Below are 21,300 nucleotides of genomic sequence, written 5' to 3' on the forward strand. Positions count from 1 at the left end.
GGCCTTCACCTTCTTCTTCCGACGTTCTTTCTTCTTCTCTTCTTCCCGTTGTTTTCGACTTTTCTCTCTTCGCTGCCATTTTCTTCTCACCTTTATTTTTACTTTGTTTTAATTTTTACTCTTGTACCTTTGTGTTTTGTGTGTTTTTTTTTTAAACTTTTCCGGAGAGGGCTGGAATTCCCTGACCGGCCACTACTCCATCACGTGACTCCTCCCAGAGACATCAATGGTTGAGTATAATCAACTCACATGGTTGAACCTTTTTGAAATGCTCTCCTTTCGGGAAGATTCATATATTGTGCGCTCTGAAGAGATTGAATGTCGCTAGCCCTTTTCAGGACATTGTCATTCGAGCACTAGTAGTGCCACCCGTGGATCCTTGCTCGAGTCGACTCGTTTCTTGTGGCTGCGGTACCCATTGATCTGCTGGAACGTTCGGTGCGAGCCCTTTGGGTATTTCACCTTGAATGACAGATCTAGCGGAAGCCTGAGCTGATGCTTTTACTTTGGCCATATTTATTGCCGATTCTTCACTTCAGCTTCCATGTCTTCTAGAGCATGTTTTTTCTCAAACTATTCATGTCGTGCACACGTAGTAGCCAAGTCTGTTTGCGCCTTAGACTTTGAAGACCTTCCTGTGCTCATAACCTTGGAAATACTATCATCAGGATTCACATCCGAACTTTCAGATACCGCTGATTGAGTCTCTATCTTCAGCATTTCGCTCGATACAGCACCAGTGGGTTTTGCAATGTACCTTCATCTGTTCCAGTTCCACTAAGCTTTAAGTCAGCGAATGAGGCCTGCAATGCCTTGATTGTATACTCTTCTTGCTTAGTAGTTGAAGCTGCTTCTTCAATGATGGTTGGTTCCAATCTCCTGCCAAGTGTTGTCAGTCCTCCTTGCTGGCTCAACTCACAACCAAACAGTTCTTTGAGAGGAGCTTGTTTGCTCGAGGTCTTTAGCCCATTGAGACACCTCCATCTTGGGTTCTTCACACTGCCGCCTGTCTTCTCCTGGTTCCTGGGAACTGTAAACAATTTGCATCTCGCTTGGTCCCTTTAAGAGGATTTCTCTGCTTGTCTTGGATCTGTGAATATGCACACAAGCTTTCTTATCAGGTGTTTTTTTATAACTTTTAAAAACATTCTTCTGAGCATCCTGCCAGATTCTTCAAACCAGAGCTCTATCTTATCTCTCCAAGGTTACAGATCTCTGCAGTCAGAAAGACATGTTCTGATAGAGGCTTTTTGAATATTCTAACAGAAAACTGGACTTCTTAGTAAAGCTTAAATGCTTCTTGATTTTAAATCAAGTTGTAATACTTTCAGACAAATTTTACAAGCCTTTCTTCCAAACAAAGTTCATTTTAAAAAGCATCTTCAAAGAAACATGAGCAACGATATTCTGAATTAGTATCTTATTAATCCAATAAACCAAACTTTATAGATGCTGTTTTAAGTACGTTTAATTCATTGATAAAATGGATAAATATTTTGAGATTTTCATAACGACGAATAAACAAAGCATACTGTATTATGATATAACAATATTCAACTTTAAACAGATCAAGAAGAAATAGACAAATTAAGAGAAATTCAAAAAGTATATCGAAGAATTAGGTGCAAGTTCTCAGATATTATGACATGTGACATCATAGTCACTATGGTAACACAACAAACAATTTTTTTTTCTTAAAGGGATAGACACAAAATTAACTATGAATCAAAAACACAAGGTTTTAACCTTTACACTTACAACAGGATCCCACCACCAGATACATTTTCCCTTCTTCTCCCCTCTCGGCCTTCCGCAGGGACCGCTCGCTCTGCAATCCCCTTCTGCACTCATCCTTCCCCACCCATCGCGACCCCTGTGCCTGCAGCAAGTGCAACACTTGCGCCCGCACCTCATTCCTCACCACGATCCGGGGCCAAAAAAGGCATTTCAAGTGAAGCAACACTTCACTTGAATATCCAGAGAAATTATTTCACCCTTTGTGGCATTCTCTACATTGGAGAGCCCAGCCATTTGGGTGATCACTTCGCTGAGCATCTCCTCTCTGTTCACAACAACAATGATCTTTCAGTAGCCAAGCATTTCAATTCCTAGTCTCACTCCCACACTCACATGTCTGTCCATGGCCTTGTATACTATCCCATCCAGACCACCCAAATTGGAGGAACAACACCATATTTTCCGTCTAGGCACTCTGCAGCCAGATTGCATGAACATTGACTTTAGTGTTTTCCACTAAACCTGCTCACCTTTTCCCTTTTCCATTCTTCCACCCACCCAGTCATCCCACTTATTTCTGCTGTCCCCTCCCTCCTTTCTTCACCTATCATCTCCTACCTTTGCCACCCCTATCTCCCACTCTTTTGTTTGGTTGCCTGTGGCATTTTCTCAGACTTTAATGAAGGACTCATCTTTACCTTTGCTACATAAAGGACACTGTTCAACAGCATTTTGTGTTTTTACTTCAAGGTTATCTACAGATTTTTGTGATTTATGTTTTTTTTAAATTTTGGGTATTAGTTGAGTAAACTTTCTCAAAATGCTTTCCAATGTATTAATATCCTTATTTTAATTCGGAGTCAAATACTGAAAGAACACAGTGCTCTAGATGATTAGGTCTCAGCAACACCCTATAGAACTGAAACATGACCTCATACCTTTAGAATTCCCCTGTCATTAAAGAATATATTGTTAACTTTATTCAGTTAGCTGCTGCATCAGCACTTTGCAAATAGTGCATTGTAGCACCCAGATTGTTCTGCACGTAGAGTTTTGCATTCTATCATCATTTGGATAGGTCTCTTATTTTTCTTGACAAATTGGACTTTTTTCACATTTTCCCACATTATACCCGATTCACACAATTTTGCTCACTCATTTAAACTTGTCTAATGTTAAACAACTGTAAAAATTAAAGATAAATACCCAAATAAATCATGCATAAATAAAAAAAGATAAAAGCCAGGTGCCTTCGTGTGCTACTGCGAGTTCCCAGCCTGTGTGTCAGCCAATGGACATCCTTGCAGTGATATATGCTCTCTTGAGATCCACTGGTTCACCAAGATGGCTGAAAGATGGGTTGCCTCAGCCTTGGTCTGAGAGAGATCTCAGGAAGAAGCACGGTCTTTTTTAGTCTGCAACTCATGTTGGGGAGCATGAGAAGTGAGTGGGGGGTGGGAGAGAAGAGTGCTGTTGGAACCGAGAAGCTGGAATAGGAATTCCAGTGGGGTGGACGAGAGTGGAAATGAGGTTGGAAGAACCATAGACCTGTGGTTCCAGTGGGAAAAATAATGCGTCTTTCCAATAAAGGGTAAATCCAATTGTATGATTAAATTTTTGCATGTAACCTTTCTTTCAGATGATTGACATGGAAAATTTTGGTGACGTTTCTCATCTGTCTCCATATTTTGGGGAAGGTGGGAGTGATGTGTTTCATCACCCAAAGAAAGGACACAACCAAAACAAAATCTTGCATGATTTGCCAATCACATGGATGAACCAATCATTATAAAAATTTAAATGCATTTGGGCTTCAGTCAAATGGCCTTCCCTGCATGTCACCGAGCAGTGCAGAGTTTGCAGAAGTCCAGCTTGACAAATTCACTATTTAGTTTGGTAAAGTCATTGGTGAACCATGAGCTGAGTATGTTGTGAATCATAGGTGAAGGTGTACAATCTGATGATAAAGTTCACAGTGGCCTTCAAAGCTCTCTGGTGAGGTGTCAAGTTCTCACCACATTCATCAATGACATATGCAATGGTGTAGAATGGCACATACCTTTGCTCATCACAGAAAGATAAGTGGAAACATATGCTACACAATAAGAAATGAAAAATTATAAAAATTATAAAAAGCATAAACAGTCTCTAAATAATCGAGTATTATGAGGGAAATGGAGCTCAAGCAGTTGAACTTTTAAAAATGTCTGAACAGGGTATGAAGTGGTGAAAAATCAAATGTAAAGAAGATTCAAAGAAACTAAGGAATTCAATTATATTTGTCATTACAATGCCCTGGGCAAAAGAAACCCCAGAAAATAAATAATAGGCAGCAAAGCAGAGGGGGTAGTGTGGGTCTGCTGGTAAGGAATAACATTAAATAATTAGAAAGAAGTGACATAAGATTAGAAGATTTAGAATCATTGTGAGTTAAAAAATGGCAAGGGTAAAAATACAATGTTGCCAGTTATTTTCAGACCTCCAAACAGCAGTTAGGGTATGGGGAAACAAATTACAACAGCAAATAGAAAAGACGTGTCAGAAGAGCAATGTTATGATAGTCATGGGGGTTTCTAACATGCCAGCATATTGGGGAAACCAGGTTGGGACTGAATCTCCAGAGAGAAAATTTGTCGAATCCAACAATAGATTTTTAGAATAGCTCATTGATGAGCCCACTCGAGGATTGGCTGTACTAGATTGGGTGTGTGTAATGCACCATCGATGATTAAAGAACTTAAAGGAACCATTAGCGGACAGTGCTCACAATATGAATGAGTTCAATTTGAGATAGAACAAACTAAAGTTAAAAGTGTCATTATTTTATAATAGCATGAGAGAGTAACTGGCCAAAATAGATTAGAAGAGGGCACTAGAAGGGAAGAAGGTAAAGCAGTTATGAATGGAGTTTCTGCAAGAAATGAGGAAGATGCAGGATAAATACATGGCAAAAAGGAGGAAATATTCAAATGGAAAAAAGTCTCAACTGTGGCTGACAAGGATGCAAAAATTAGTGGTGGAAGGTAGAGGATTGGGAAATTTTACAAATTTTGCAGAAGGTAATTAAAATTAAGGAGGGAAAAGATGAAGTATGAAAGTAGGATAGCAAATAATATTATCGAGGATACAAAATACCTTCAAGTTTATAAAGAGTAACAGAGAGGTGAGAGTAGAAATTGGACCACTAGAAAAAAGATACTGCAGAAATAATAATGGGAGACAAGGCAGAGGAACGAAATAAGTATTTTGCATCAGTCTTCACTGTAAAAGACATTAGCAGTGTGCCAGATGTTGAAGGGTATCATGGAAGGGAAATGAGCACAGTTACTATTTGAAGGGAGAAAGTACTCAGAAGGCTAAAAGGTCCAAGATGGATAAATCTCCTGGACCACATAGATTGCACCTTTGAGTTTTTAAACAAGTCACTGTAAAGAAAGTAGAGGCAATGGTAATGACCTTTTATGAATCAATAAGTTGGGGCAGCATAGTTGGCTTAACGGTTAGTGCAACACTGCTAAAGCACCAGCAATCAAGACCGGGGTTCAAATACTGCATTGTCTGTAAGGAACTTGCATGTTCTCCCCGGGTCTGCGTGGGTTTTCCTCAGAGGCTCCAGTTTCCTCCCACCCGTCAAAACTTGTAGGTCAATTGGGTGCAATTGGGCAGCATGAGCTTGTGTGCAAAAAGGGGCCTATTATCATGCTGTATGTCTAAATTTAAATTAAAAAAAAAAATTATAGACAAGTTAGCCTGATGACAATGGTTGAAAAGATGTTGAAGTTGATTGCCAAGGATGAGGTTGCAGAGTACTTGGAGGCACATGACCAGATAGACCAAAGCCAGCATGGTTTCCTGAAGGGAAAATCTTGTTTGATAAACCACCTGGGTGGCATGGTTGGTATAGAGCAGTGGTTCTCAACCTTTTTTGCCCTAGGCCCCACTTTAATTTTTTCAAAGAAACATTAAAGAAGTTTTAATTAACTCATTTACTGCAAGTGTATTTCAATGCAATTAAGGTCGGGAATACACTGGAACACATTTCATATTCAAATACTACCTCAATATGTCAACCATCTCAAACACACATTCAAGAATTGTCGTCACTTCAGTGGGAACCTTGTTCTTGATGCTGGCTGGAGATTTTTTTTATTTGAGGGGCTAATTTTGTTAGTTTCAAACATAAATCTCCATGTTTTGTAATTTCCAGTTGGTTTCTCTTAGCTTGTAGAAAAGCATTAAAAGCACTGAAGCCACATTCCACTAAATAAGAAAATGGAAAATGTATCAATAGTTCCCTTGCTGAAGTAATCGAATTTGGGTATTTCTTTTCAATCTCGTTAGACAACACATCATGGTTCCTTTCATTTTGAACAGAGTTTTCACAGATTCATCATGTTGCAACTCAGATAACTCCTCTTGGCATTGCACTGGAACTTCAGATAAGTCCACCAGTAATGGCTGAGTTAACCAAGAGGGAAAATCCATTGCCTAATCATCTAGAGCACAGTGTTCTTTCGGTATTTGACTCCGTATTAAAATAAAGATATTAATACATTGGAAAGCATTTTGAGAAAGTTTATTCAACTAATGCCCAAAGTAATAAAAAACATAAGTCACAAAAATCTGTAATGTTGAAGTAAAAACACAACAATGACATTTGTAGTAGCATTAGTTACCTCACACTTATTCAACCAATACAAATGACTGAAATTTCTTGCAGAAATATTCCTTTGGCATAATTCTAGAAGTGGCATGAATCCAAATATCTTTGTTTTTGCATCAACAAATGCCTTATTTGCTACTTGGAGGTGCTTGTTCAATGCACAAAGTTTCTCAAAAATTTCTGTCAAGTAACTCACATAAGCTTTTCCATCTGTTGTTAGCAAGAAGTTCTTTTCAGGTTTGTCTTTCAAAAACTTGCTGAGGAAATCAAACAATTCCATAAACCTTTTGAAGCAGTTTCCCTTTGACAACCACCTTATTTCACGTGAAGCAATAATCTCACATGTTCTGCATTTTTATCGACACAAAACTGCTTGAACAGACGTTCACATTTGGCATTAGCTTTGATGGCAATGATACACTTGATCACAGAATGCAGCATCTCATGTAGAATAGGGGAAACTTTCTTGGTAACTAAGTTTTCTCTGTGGATAACAAAATGCACAACCAACATGTTTGGATTTTCATCCTTCATTAATTTTAAACATCCTGGGTTTTTTTTACCCATCACAGCAGGTGCCCCATCTGAAGCACAAGATACAATATTTCCTTTTAGCATTTCATTTTCATCAAATAATTTTTGAGCTTGCTGTAGATATCAACTGCAGTAATGGTCGTTTCTAATGATTCACAAAACAACAACTCTTCTTGAAACTCTTCCTAATCAATATACCTCACGTATGCCAATAACAGAGCCTCACTTTCATAATTTCAACTTCTCAATAAGCTGTTTTTCAACATCTTGACCTATTTCATCTATTCTGTTGCAGACAGAACTATTACTCAATGGCATTGCTCGGACATCTTTGTCATCCTTTTGCAGAAATGCTTTGAGAAACAATGATACTGCAGGCTTAATCAGTTTCTCCTCAATCGTATGATTCTTCCCATATTTTGCTATCAGCAGAGAAATTTCATACCTAACTTCAAGGGTATGATTCAGGGCTGTAGTTTGCGCAGCGAATAATGAAGTAAGTTTTGATCTATTTTCAAACTCCTTTCAGTGATAAAATTTTCCAATTGACGTGGTTAGGATATTTTGCCCTCAAATGAGCTTCAAGACAGCCTGCTTTCATTGATTCATTTGTCAAAGTCTTTTGGCATAATTGGCAAAAGTTGCATGTTCATTGTGTACACCAGGTATAAACCCAAACTTCAAGAACTTCCTGAATATTGACGAATCTTTTGCTTGAAACAGATTAATACAACAGTGCAAGTTCCCTGAAACAGATTAATCAATATTTTATTATGACTCAGAATTGAAAAATGTAATAAAAGTAATGATCAAATCAAAGGAAGAATACTGACCCTAAAAATACATGAAAAAAAAACATAAGCGTGGTTTGTGACATTTTTCCTCACAGAGAGGGCATCAAAACTGTCTCGACTTGCACTTTACTTTCTGGGATCCCTATTTTTCGCCCCAATTTTGGCATCCCCCTCAGGCTGACACCTGGGGCAGAGTGCACAAAGATATATACTGATATAGGTCTTACTCACTACTGAAGTGAAAAAGTAAAGGGGTATGGACGGAGACATGATTGTTGAAATAATTGGAAATCTCATCGCCAATAAGGTAATTTGGAATGGATGATAATAATAAAGAAAATTATAATGTTAACCAACGATACCAACAGTTAAAATAAGAGAAACGATGGAGAAACAAAAGAAACTGGAAGAGCAAAAACATGTTATGAAAATAAAAAGAACAAAGTGGTTTTACTTGGAAGTTACCACAATTGTGTTCTACTGAGTGTTGCCCAGTCACATCTTTCACACCAACATGAGTTTATTTTTTTTAAAACCAACCTTTTAATTATTTCCCAAAATATTCCTACAACCCACTAAAATATTCTTAATCACATGCCTCACCAAAATATTCCCATGCCCTACCGGTGGGGTGTACACCCCACCTTGAAAGTCTGTGGTGTAAAGTTTAGCACATCTTTACAGTGTCAGGTAAAAAAAATTTAAATGTAAAATCCTATTGGAATTCTTTGAAGAAGTAACAAGCAGGCTAGATAAAGGAGATGCAGTAATGTTGTGCATTTGAAGTTTAAGAGGCCTCTGACAAGGTGCCACACGAGGCTACAGAACAAAAGCCCATGGTATAACAGGAAACATACTCACGTGGGTAGAGGATTGTCTGATTGGCAGGAAGCAGAGTTGGAATACAGGGAATATATTCTAGTTGGCTGTAGTTGCTAGTGGTGTTCCACAGAGATTGGTGCTAGGGCTGCTTCTTTTTATGTTGTATATAATGATTTAGATTTTGGAATGAATGGCTTTGTTCCAAGAACAGTGAAACCTTGTTACAACGTGACTCGTTAATCCTCAGAATCACTTATAGCGCGGGTGTCTGTGGACCCCAAATTGCTAAGGGGCTGGCTGATGAAAATCCAACTCCCCGCTCCTGACAGCCCCCCCCCCCCCCCCGCTGCCCCTGCCCCCAGGCGCAGAACTTCAGGGCAGGAGCTGCTGGCATGGGACTTCAGGGCAGGGGTGGCTGGTGCTTAGAACAGAGATATGGAAGAATTTCTTTAGCCAGAGGTAAATCTGTAGAATTTGTTGCCCCAAGTGGTTGTGGAGGTCAAGTCATTGGGTATATTTAAGGCAAAGATTGATAGGTTCTTGATTAGCCAGGACTTAAAAAGGTTATGGGGAGAAGGCTGAGCAGAGGAGCTGAGTGGGAAAATAGATCAGCTCCTGATTAAATCGCAGGACAGACTCAAGTTCAAGTTTATTTATCATCCGATGCACAAGTACCACCTGACATGACAGCATTCTCCAGTCCTCAGTGCAAAATGCAACCAGACTTAAGATAAGCAAAATATATACAAATACAATACAACTCCAATTATCTGAAATCCTCATTTATCTGAAATTTTTTCAGTTGAACTGACCTCATGAGTTTTTAAAAAAATTCACTTCACATGAAATTAAAACGATTGTCCTCGTTTCAGGTAACTCCCTCCCCTCTCTTTCCATTTCTTCTTTACCTTCCCCTATTGACTTTTCTCTCCAACTCTCCCTCTCAAACTGCATGCCACTGTCTCCTAGCCGCAATTAGTCAGAAAAAAATCCCTTGTCCTGGTGTCATCAAGGAGAGTGGCCTCCCAGGCAGGAGCAGGACCTCAGGCTCAGTACCGTTTCCCCTTCTCCCCTTCCCTCCTATCTCTTCCCTGCCTTCTTGGCATACCAGACTCCTCAGTGTGCGTGTGCAGTAAGCCTTGGGGAGGATTCAGAATCGGGACTCAGGTGCTGGGAGCTCAGTGACCGGGGAGACAGAAACCTGTTGATTTGCCAGTAAGTGTTCCACTGGCTCAGGAAGCCTCCCTGGGGATCAGCAGCAGTGGTGGGGACGTGTTGGGGATTGGCGGCAGCAGTTGGGAGGTCTCGGTGATCAGCAGTGGCATTGCAACCAGCATTTTTTTGGTGAGAATTAAACATTATTTTAATGTTTAAAAAACCTTCCCTTGTTGTTTGCTGGTGTTTAAACATTGATACAAGTGATTTGCTGTTGCTACTGGGCTGTTTTTAAAAAAATAACCAGTTATCCGAGAAAACCATTTATCCAACATAGGCCCAGTCCTGACAGTTTCGTATAATCGGAGTACCATTTAATAGTCGAGTTTCGGATAATTAGTGCAGTTCATTTAGTCATTCTGCATTCTCACTGCCCGTGGAAAGAAGCTGTTTCTTAACCTAGTTTTGAATCTCCTGCGTCTCATTCAGGGTAGGTGGCTGAAAGATGCTGTATGCAAGGTGGTAGGGGGTTCTCAATGATTTTGCCCACCCTCTTCAAGCAATTAACCCGATAGATCACCTCAATTTTGGGGAAGGAGATCCCAGGGACCCTCTCTGCCACTCTTATAGCCCTGTCTGTGGATTGACCACTGATCCACTTCTTTACAGCAATGTTTCCACACTCCAATGCTCTCGATAGAGCTCCTGTAGGTTGACATTATGGTGGCCAGTAGCCTTGACCACTTCAGTCTTCTCAGTAAGGGCAGTCACTATCACACATTTTTGACAAGTGAGGAGATGATGGGGCAACAAATTCTACAGATGATGATGAGGATATGCCACTTGTTAAGTGCACACAGAGGAACTTGATGCACTCTACTCTCTCCACTACTGATGCGTAGTAGAGGGTGGTTATTTCTGGTCCTCCTGAAGTCCATGATCATCTCCTTCGTCCTGTCCATATTGAGACTCAGTTTGTTATTCTCGCACCATATCACGAGATTTTCCACCTTTCCTTTGTAATGCGCCTCATCTTTGTTGCTGATGAGGTGAAGAACAGTAGTGACATCCCAAACTTGATGACTCTGTTGGAGCTGGATCTGGCTTTGCACTCATGAATCAGTAGCATGAACAGGAGCAGGCTTGAGCTACACTGCTCTTCGCTCTTCTGTCGACCCAGAAAGACTAAGGTCTTTCCATTCAGAAAAATCCAGTTACAGTTGAGTTCCAGTGAGGATCAACTTCTCCACCAGTCTCTGGGAAATTATCATATTAAATGTCGAACTGAAGTCAATGAGGCGTTATTCTTCAGGTGCTTCAGAACAGAATGGAGAGATAAGGCTATAGCATCATCAGTGGAATGGTTTCTTCTACAGGTGAACTGAAATGAGTCCTGTGTCTCAGGGAGTCACGTTTTGACCATTCCATCAATGAACACTTGAAGCATGGACTCATTTTGCTTAATGGCCTATTTCTGCTCTATGCCTTGTGGTGTTAAATTTAAAATTTAAAAACTTAAATTTAGACATAATCACTGTAATTGGCCATTTTGGCCCACAAGTCTGAGCTGCCCAATTTACACCCAATCAACCTACAACCCCTAGTACATTTCGAACAGTGGGAGGAAACCAGAGCCCCCGGGGAAAACCCATGCAGAAAAGGGGCGAACATACAAATTCCTTACAGACAGTTCAGGATTCAAACCCCAGTCCCGATCGCTGGTGCTTTGAAGGCATTGTGCGAACCGCTATGCCAACCATGCTTCAAAGAGGTTGGACAGAGATGATTTTTGCTGGAGAATGATTCTAGACTGGAAACACAGTTCAAAATTAGAGATAAGCCTTCCAAAAGTGTAGCTTGGAAACATTTCCAGATGCATATGGTGCTAGAAGTCTAGAACTCTTGCAGATGAAAATTGATGCAAAGCCAAGGATATATTTTGAATCTAAACTGGTGTTTTCTTTTGTTAACCAATGGTATTTATTTTGGTTACTATTCCATTTTTGGGAAAAATGTGTGTGAAGCCAGTTGCTTACTCCTTTAAATTTGCAGTGGAACAAGGAATTTGATGTTGCTTCATCCGACCAATGGGGTAAAAAGACTGTTATTGTATCTGCAGTATCTGTTTGGGGAAAAAAAAGGTAAGCGGAGAAAATGATTTTAAGAAAGGTTTGGGAAAGGGTAGCAATGCTAAATGATGGTCTCCTGCTTGAAGTGACAGTTTAGCTAGAGGGCGATCTCTTTCACGTGAAGGACGATAGTACTGTGGATATGGGAGATTGGATAGAGAACAGAAGTGTGGAAAATGAAACCATCACAGTCAAGCCTCCTATCACTAACAGTGGAGGTAAATTCTTTAATGGAGGAAAATATATATTAGAGACATTTGTATGGAAAGAGGTATTGCCTGAAGAAACATGATGGGAATAGAGATTGGAAGAATGAAATACAGTGTTTCAATAAATAGAGCAGGAAAGAAATGCAGCAAACAATATTGGTAGATAATCAATTGTGAGATATGAATGCCTCCCCCCCCCACTTAAACAAGGTCAAAGACTAAAGTTAACCACATATTCCACATCAGTTTTACTTAACCTCATATCCAAATACTTTTGACCGTTGATGCTGAATGTTCTGTAAGTACGACTGAACTTTAAAAATATGGAAATGTAATATAAACACGAATGTATCAAGAATCAAGAAAATATGTAACCTACCCTCAATTCAATAAAATTAACATAAATTTGCAAACAGGCTATTGTGATGATGCATCCAGAAAGATACAAGGAAAGACAAAAGTTCAAGAGTTTTTCCAAATGTTGCAGTCCTGAAAGATGTCTTCCTGCTGTAAGTTATCAGCTTCTGTAATAATTTATGGTCAAGCAGGATTTTACTATTATACTCAAAGACAATGCAAATTTTGTTTAAATACTTTGTTTGTGTATTAAATGAAATAGAAGTTGATATGAACTAGCAAACAAAAATATTGATAATTTTCTGATCAAGGAATTTAGAAAACATTCAATTTTTCAAAATTAAAAGCAGCTTTCTGCAATTGAAAAGATGGAAATATTGAAAGATAATACCGCCTCCTAAGGAATGAACCAAGTAACCTGTAATTTATCTTCTTTCTGGAAAGCTTTTCCTCACATCAGATATTTTTTTGACATGTAAACCACCTCAAGTTTTCTCCCATATGCTTCACTTTAACTCTCTGAAGACAAGGATTACATATTTAATCTCAAGCTAGAAGTATTACAAAAGCAAATATTATAAAGGTATTTTTCCAGCTACTTATAGCATAAAATATTAATCACAAGTTTGTATGGGTAGTATAAGTAAGAGTATTAGGTATCTAATTTCCTGTCTAGTCCTCAATCAATATAAGATAACATGCACAGCATCAATCATCTCAGCTCCTTCTTCAGCTTTACAGATACAGCGGACATTCTCTATTTTCCCACCAATTAAACAGTTGTGAACTAAATGATATCCAATCAAATTCTTACCTAAAAAGGATAGTTTATTTCTTTGCAATTTTTCACGGAGCAGAATTTCATATTCTTGTCCTATGGCACTATAGGCAGTAAGTTAAGGAAAGGATAACTATCATTGCACAAGATAAGAGCAATTGGATTTGAACTAGATTATATAACAGTAATTTTTAACTGCATATTCCTTTGGAAGAGAATCAATGTTGGTATAAAGTCACCCATTCTGTGGACCATGTCAGCTGCTTTGAATTCAAGTTTTATTTGAGGTTTAATTGGAAAGGTTGATTTTGAAATACTGCTTGAAAACATACTGTAAAATTAATCAAAATATAACTAAATAGTTTGTTTATGTCACTTCACCATGAAACAACGAAAAATCAAGAAAATCCATAACAATTTATGATCACATATTGAATGAACACATTCAATAAATTATTTCAAAGAGCATTATAAAATATTTCAAGGGAAATTAGTTTTCTACAAGTAAATTGACAAATCAAAAAAAAACTTAAAGAAGCCACCCCAAACAAAAGCCCACCATAGTTTGATGCATAACATATTATGAGACTAAACTAGGTTCAGGTCATTGGTCCATGCTGCTGGTCAATTGTAGGCAAGACATTGATGGGCATAAATTATGTAATATCCTCAAAGCAAAATTGGTTTAGGAATGTATTTCTGATTTATCTTTTGTGTTATGTTTTCTATATTTATCCACATTTCACTGATAACTCTGCAATGCAATTTATTTGTTGTAAAGAAATTTGGAATACTTGAGGAACCTGGAAAGGGTTACATAAATGAAAGTTCTTAATATTTTTGTTTTATTTGTGATTGTTCAGGTGGAGATAAGATTAAGATTGCCCATGAGAGCCCCAAGTGCACTGGATCTCTGTATTCTCGATTTAGACTGAAGCGAAGAATATGACCTGAGCAAGATACCAATGCACCACTGGGCTTTTCCCCCCAAGTTATCACCATCAGTTGGCATTGAATAAGACAGAACAAAGACTACATCAACATATCACAAAAACATTTTACCCAGCTGATGTATTCAAAAACAGGTCCTATTATTATTAGAAAGTGAGGCAACAAACAAGCATGTTAATATTGTACAGGTACATTTTTCTCGGTTACATCTGACAAATATCTCAAATTTCTAAAACAAAAGCACATTACTGGCATTTATAATTTCATTTTGCTTCACTGCTGCTCATAAATATTCAGATAATTATATTTAAGATTTGGCAATAATCCTTCAAAGGATACATTCACCTTTTCCAAGTATTTATTAATAAATTATTGTGGGCTGTACAAATACCTTCTTACTCTATGCTTTTCTGTGATGTCAATAGGTGGTGCTATAATAGAAATCTCAATGTTATGGCAATATAAGTAGCAAATTGTACATCCCTGTTACACAATAAAATGGCATATTCATGCTAAATTATATCCAAATTACTTTAAGCATAAAAGCTGGCCATTTTTTAAATTGTCAACAATTAACTGCATAAAAACAATTTTATCAATGGACAAGATAAAACAAGTGGGCCTTGAAATTCTACAGGTGGTCAAGAAACGAGAAATAATTCTGCCTTAAAGTGCTTTCCAGTTTGTCGTGAGACCACAGGCTTTATTTTCCATGAGCTTGAGCCTCAAGCAATAAAAGTGATAGAACAGGGCTAAAATATCCAAAGGTCTTACACCAGCATGGACTCTTACCATCATGGAGATGGTATAAAGTGTGTTGGGAAGTGGATTGAAAATAGGGGAAAGAAATTGATGGAGAAGGCTAGGGAAATAACTAAGATAGAGGAGGACCAAGGAGGGTGCCAAGGGATGGGATGAGTAGTTTGGAGGGGGCTGAAAAAGATGCAAGGGCTAAATCCATGGAATAGAGAGGATGTTGAGTGAGGTTGCTGTACCAATACAAAAGATACAGAGGAACCTATCTTAAGGAAGACTGGCACTTCAGAATCTCCACAGGTAGCTCTTGTAATGTCAGGCCCTTCTAAGGAATTCAATACTATCCAATTAAAACATGCTTGACTGTTTAAGGGCCGCACTGTTGTGTGCACAACACAATTTTATGTAAATGCACCAGGTGATCAGTTGTGCAAATCTGCTTAGCAACCTCTGTTCTTGCTCATTGTATGCTGAGTATTTTTGAATACAATTTATTTGCATAGCTCATATAGATAAAGAAATTCATTGCCGCAATATTTTGAAAATTATCCCTGCTTCCACCCTTTGCTATAGGTCAGGATCAAAAAAAAATCAAGGAGATGATGACTGTATTTAAAGAGAAATTGTCCTTTAATTAAATCAGAAGGATTATAATCAATGTGACCATCTGGTTTGACTTCTGTTTATTTCTTAAATATGATTATTTTGAATAGTGAACTCCAACATCATCACCAGGGATAAAACAGTGAGGATTTACTGATAGGCATAATTAAGAGAATTGAATTCAAAACTAAATTGATAATATTATAATATTATAACAGCATATTATATTCTTGAGGTGTATTCAGATGCTTGAATTACTGTTATTTTTTTCACCCTGCTTCAAAGTATTACTAGAACACATTGGCTAAATGATTTAAGGATTACTATCCAAAACAAAAATTAAAATTAGGAGGCAAAATGTTCAGAAAAATACACAGACTGATTAGAATTTAAATCTAATTTATGTATGGCCATTCTTTGAAAATATTTTGAAAATAATCTTGGTAAAAATCAAGATGTTGAGCAAAAAGCATTTCGGGAATTTTTGTAACATATTTAAATGGACAGAAGGTTTTGTTGCACTAAAAATTAGCTTTGTAAATCAAAGAAATGCATTCCAAAGAATCAATGGCATTTTTGAAAAATAAATCATTAAAAGAACATTGATAAATTAAGGAATACCTGTAGTAATTTTAGTCATTAAAAACTAAAGTTGATAATAAAAATACTACTTAGCCTCTTATAATGAACAAGATGACATACAGTTGATTACTATAGGATTAAAAATATTTGTTAGTCATGGGGAAGTCATTACACTACAAATATCAAGTGACTGTGAATCATTCAACCTTCATTTTCATAGTGTATGATATCAGTTATATTACAGTATGAATAATAAAACTGAAATTATATCAATGTGTGTATGTCTGAAAGAGAAAAAGAACTAGAGGCAGAACATTTTGATGAACAAATGCTTATAGATGCCTGTGCTAAAGGAAACATGAGGCATTATGTTGTAATACTCCAATTCTTTGTGTGATCTGACCACACTGACCAGCATTATCAGGGCAAACCAACATTCCTGCAACTCAGTTGAGAGTGCATGCTCTCTCAATAAATTTGTTTCCTTGTAACTGACATTATCATCCTCCCTCTTCTGTTAACCGCTAAAAATGAATAGGTTAAAAAACATTGATGTTTGGCACGAAATAAAACTCAACCAGTATAATCATCATTAGTACTGAAGCCATGCTTTGGTCACCTTAGAACAGCTTTCACTTATGTCCCCGATACCTCAGTGGATATATTTTTCAAATAAATTCCCAATAACCATTGTTTCTCATAATCAATATATAGTGTCGAAAAGTTTCAAAGCAAACGAATAGATTTTTACTCAAAGTCCAGTTAAAAGTCTGACAAATTTATTGAAAAATGTAACTATTCCAGCAATTCATCTATTTAAAAGACTGATCTGATGAATTTCATGAATTGTACTGCAGTAATTTAAAGATTAAAGAGGTGAATTATTGCTGCTGTTCCCTTTTGACAAAAAAAAATCACATTGTCCACAATGACATCTTTGCAGCTATAGAATAAGGTTTTCCGTGACCCTAGCTGATTTAAAGTACAAGGATAGGGTATGAAATACATGCTATGTGAAGCAGAACTTGATGTCAGGTTAAGCTAGACACATCTCATCTACAAAGTCATAGCTCGTCAATTTCAGTCCTAAATTTTATGGAAAAAGATACTGTTTGATGCAGTCTACCAATGGTCCATAACAGCAGTCATTCACTGTGCACTGCAAGCAAACAAGAGATGAAAAAGTGCATTAAATATGTAGTGTCAGATAATCCACTGGTAAATCAGATAACTATTATGGCAAATAGTATTCCGAGAACTGCAATTACAATTTACAGTTTGTGAGTATGGTTCAAAAGACTGTCAAGGACTGTTCAATTTTAAAATGTAGAAAATGGAGCCTGCATGGCTTGTATGCACAATAAAGGAGGCTATTAAAATGAAAAAAAGCTTTTATACGCAAATAGTTCATTGGCTTCGCTGTGAACTCTGATCTATATGGAGGTTTACGGTGACAGTAATTAAATGAAGTATAAAATCTTTTACTTTAGCCGCAAGAGTGTGAACCACTATTAAACATAAAATGTCATTGGAAAAGATAACTGTGATTAATACAGTACCTGATAAACTTGATTAGCTAGAACCCTGTCAGGAATCTGTGATGGGTCCCTTAACATGCCATTTATGACAGGTTTGCTTGCTAGATAGGAATAAAAAATAGTGTTAATATATTGTGCTGTTTTATTTCAGATTACAGATAAAGAACTGAATTTATCTTTCATTATACAGTGTATGAATAGGTTGCAATGCCTCTCAGGTTTTTGATCTCAAGAAATCAATACTAGTTTTGGTAGACAAAAGATAAGTTAACCTACAATAACCTGCAAAGGTATACATTGAAAGGCATCAGCTTCTGCTCATATCAGAATACCAAATTCAATAAAAATTGAATTTTGACCATTTTTTTCCCAAATTGCCACATGCAATTGACTAAGCCCATTCCTTAAAAAATATACATGACTTGTGAGGGTGGGGAGGGACTGGATGAAGTCTAGGATATTCTTCATAATTGTCATAAATCAGGCATCATAAATTCCCATTATCTTGGTGTCCAACTTTTTTTAAATTTTACAAATGCTTAGTATAAAGTCAATTTTCATATGGCTTGTAGTTTTAACATAGCTAACAAAGCAATTATTTTCAAGGATGTATTTTTAATACATTCTTGTATCATTCATATTTACTCTTTTTACCAAATCTAAGTATACATGAATAAAACCTCATGGGTAACACAATTAATCTTCACAAATAGGTAATGAAAATAACCATTATTTGTGTTTTGGCAAAAGCAATAAATTTTTAGCCATTAAAATTTAAATGTTTAAAGTTCACATTAAAGGGAAAATTCTAACATAAACTACTTACCAAAACCTTATTGAAAACACATGGTGTCTTATTAAATGAGATCCCATGACAGCATTGGTTTCTACCGTTAGTTCAGACACTGCTCTAACTTATATGGATTAAGTGCAATCCAGCAATGGCTTCAAATCATTATCTTTAGATATGCTGTTTTATTCCTCAACACCTTTGGCTCTCCTCTCAACTCTCTTCAATACATTGGTGCCAAGCTTCCACAAATTTAAGCAGTTTTGTTCAATGGAAACTAGATGGAAATTGCTTTCCACTCATTTAATTTGAAACCTTTAACAGATGTCAAACTAGACAGATTACGTTCAGATCCAGAGATGAAAGGTCATTACTGTAATATTCTCTGTTATGTCTTTTATATTTTTAAAATATTCCTCTTCACAAAAGAGAAATTATTAAAACAGAGACACAAGAATTTAATCAATAACCCATAGGTGTGAAAGTACATAACAAACTTCCATTGTGGTTTTCTAACAATCATTTCAATTTTAAAAATTATTTGTGCATATGCATGAGTCTATGCATTTAGAATAGCTTTTAATTAATTTTAGTGGCTATCCCTGGTCACTATTTTTGATGCCTCTGTAAACTTCTACAGGTGTACTGCAGAGTGGGTAGGTGGTTGCATCACTGCCTGGTACAGAGGCACCAATTCTTAGGTCAAGAATAAACTCCAGAGGGTTGTTAACTTGGCTGGCGACATCACAGGCACAAGACTTCACTCCATCGAGGACATCTACATAAGGAGGTGTCTTAAAAAAAACAGACCCCACCACCCAGGCTATGCCCTCTTCACTCTGCTACCTTTGGGGGAAAAAGGTACAGGAGCCTTAAGACGAGCACTCAATGCCACAAGTAAATCACAAAATTCTGTAGACACCGTGGTTAAAGTAAAAACTACAAAATGCTGGAGAAACTCAGCAAGTCAAACAGTGCTCTTGATATAGCAAAGGTAAAGATACATAACTGACTCTTTGGGCTTGAGTCCTTCATCAAAGTATGAGAAAATGCTGGCAGATGTCCAAGGGTGGGGGGGGTGGGGGGGGAGAAGAAAGGAAGGGGGTGGGAAAGGCAGGAGCTGATAGGCGGAGAAAGGAGGGGGGAACAGCAGCAATGAGGAGGAGGAGGGACAGCTGGGTGGGTTGGAAGAACTAGAAAGACAAGAAAGGGGAGGGGAAAGGAAAGACGAGCAGGTTTAATATAAAGCAGTAAAATCAATGTTAATGCCATCTGGCTGGAGAGTGCCCAGATGGAAAACAAGGTGTCGTTCCTCCAATCTGCAGGTGGTTGGAGTGGGATAGCGGCAGACATGTGAGTGAGGAAGTGTGACTCAGAATTGAAATGGTTGGCTACTGGGAGGTCACTGTGCTTGTGATTGGAGCAGATGTACTCATCCCTCCCCACCCATTCACCCCCAGCACCTTCATCGTGCCCACAGGAGGTGCAACACTTGCACCCACATCTCCTCCCTCACCATGGTCTGGGACCCCAAACAGGCCTTTCAAGTGAAGCAACACTTCACTTGTACATCCAGAGGACTTATTTACTGCATCCAGTATACCCTTTGTGACATTCTCTACATTGGAGACCTGTTGCAGACTGGAAGATCATTTCGCTGAGCACCTCCTTCCTCTCACTGCTGCTGTCCCCTCCCTCCTTTCTCCACCTATCACCTCCTGCCTTTGCCACCTTCGCCCTTCCCAATCTACTCTTTTATTTGGATGTCTGCCATCATTTTCTCATACTTTGATGAAGGGCTCAAGCCCAAAACATCAGTTATGTATCTTTACCATTGCTATATAAAGGGCACTATTTGACCTGCTGAGCTTCTCTAGTATTGTCTTTTTTACTTAATGGCACAAGGACAGCTTCTTCCCCACTGCCATCAGATTCCTGAATAATCAATGAACCAAAGAAACATGCACTACTATTTTTAATTTTTATAGGAAATGTTGTAAGATGGTTATAATATGAATGTTTGCACTATGATTCTGCCCCAAAACATCGAATTTCATGACTTGCTCACGACAACAAATTCTGATTCTGATGCAAAATATCATCCACAAAATAGATTCCAAATGCAATGAAAGTATTTTAATTGTATTTTTTAAACATTGTTAACAGCTGCTCCAAATTGCAGCCAATTCTTGAAATTTTTTTCACTTGATTACAATACAAAAATGTAAAGCTCAATAGAAAAATTACTATCCCAAATAGGAAGCAACTGGATCCAACTCCATTAATTTTTATTACAAACTAGACTGTTGGAAAAAGTGAGTGAGAGATCTCAACTACAATTGGATGATTTATTGTCAGAGTACATACATGATTTCACATACAACCCTAAGATTCTTTTTCCTGTGGGTGAGGCAGAATTTCTACTTTGCGGTAGTGAAAAAAACTGTACTCAAGAAATGTATATAGTAAAAAAGAGAAAAGAGAAATATAAACAAAGAAATAAGTGCAAAAAAAATCAATAATAAATAATGTGCAAAGTAAGTGTCCTTAAGTGAGTCTTTGATTAAGTTTGTTGTTGAGGAGTCTGATGGTGGAGGGGTAGCAGCTGTTCCTGAGCCTGGTGGTTATAAGTCTTGTGGCACCTTTTCCTCGTCTCTGATAGATAGCAGCGAGAACACAGCATGTCCTGGATAGTGTGGATCCTTGATGATTGCTCCTGCTCTCTGACAGCGAAGTTCCATGCAGATTTTCTCAATGGAGGGAGAGTTTAGCCTTTGACGGGCTGTGTCCACTAACTTTAGCAGGGCCTTCTGCTCAGAGGTATTGGTGCCCCATACTAGGCCCTGATGCAGCTAGTCAACATACATTATACTACACATCTGAAGATGCTTGCCAAGGTTTG

The 21,300-nt window shown here is 37.8% G+C and overlaps 1 protein-coding gene across 5 annotated transcripts in view; it reads right to left on the reverse strand.

Moving 5' to 3' along the window:
- The window catches only part of cdin1 (CDAN1 interacting nuclease 1), a 217,450-nt gene that overhangs the window by 96,557 nt on the left and 99,593 nt on the right, over positions 1–21,300 (reverse strand). For all 5 annotated transcript variants that reach the window (XR_011351217.1, XM_069916648.1, XM_069916651.1 and 2 more), the window contains 3 exons: positions 17,630–17,709; positions 17,180–17,229; positions 13,215–13,282 (listed from right to left, as the gene is read on the reverse strand). Coding sequence is in view for 4 of the 5 variants with exons in the window: in XM_069916648.1 (XP_069772749.1) it covers positions 13,215–13,282; positions 17,180–17,229; positions 17,630–17,709 (198 nt within the window). In the remaining variant the exon portion in view is untranslated. The remainder of the gene's footprint in view (positions 1–13,214; positions 13,283–17,179; positions 17,230–17,629; positions 17,710–21,300) is intronic.

The sequence above is a fragment of the Narcine bancroftii genome, chromosome 2 (genome assembly GCF_036971445.1).
Source record: "Narcine bancroftii isolate sNarBan1 chromosome 2, sNarBan1.hap1, whole genome shotgun sequence".
Taxonomy (NCBI): Eukaryota; Metazoa; Chordata; class Chondrichthyes; order Torpediniformes; family Narcinidae; genus Narcine; species Narcine bancroftii.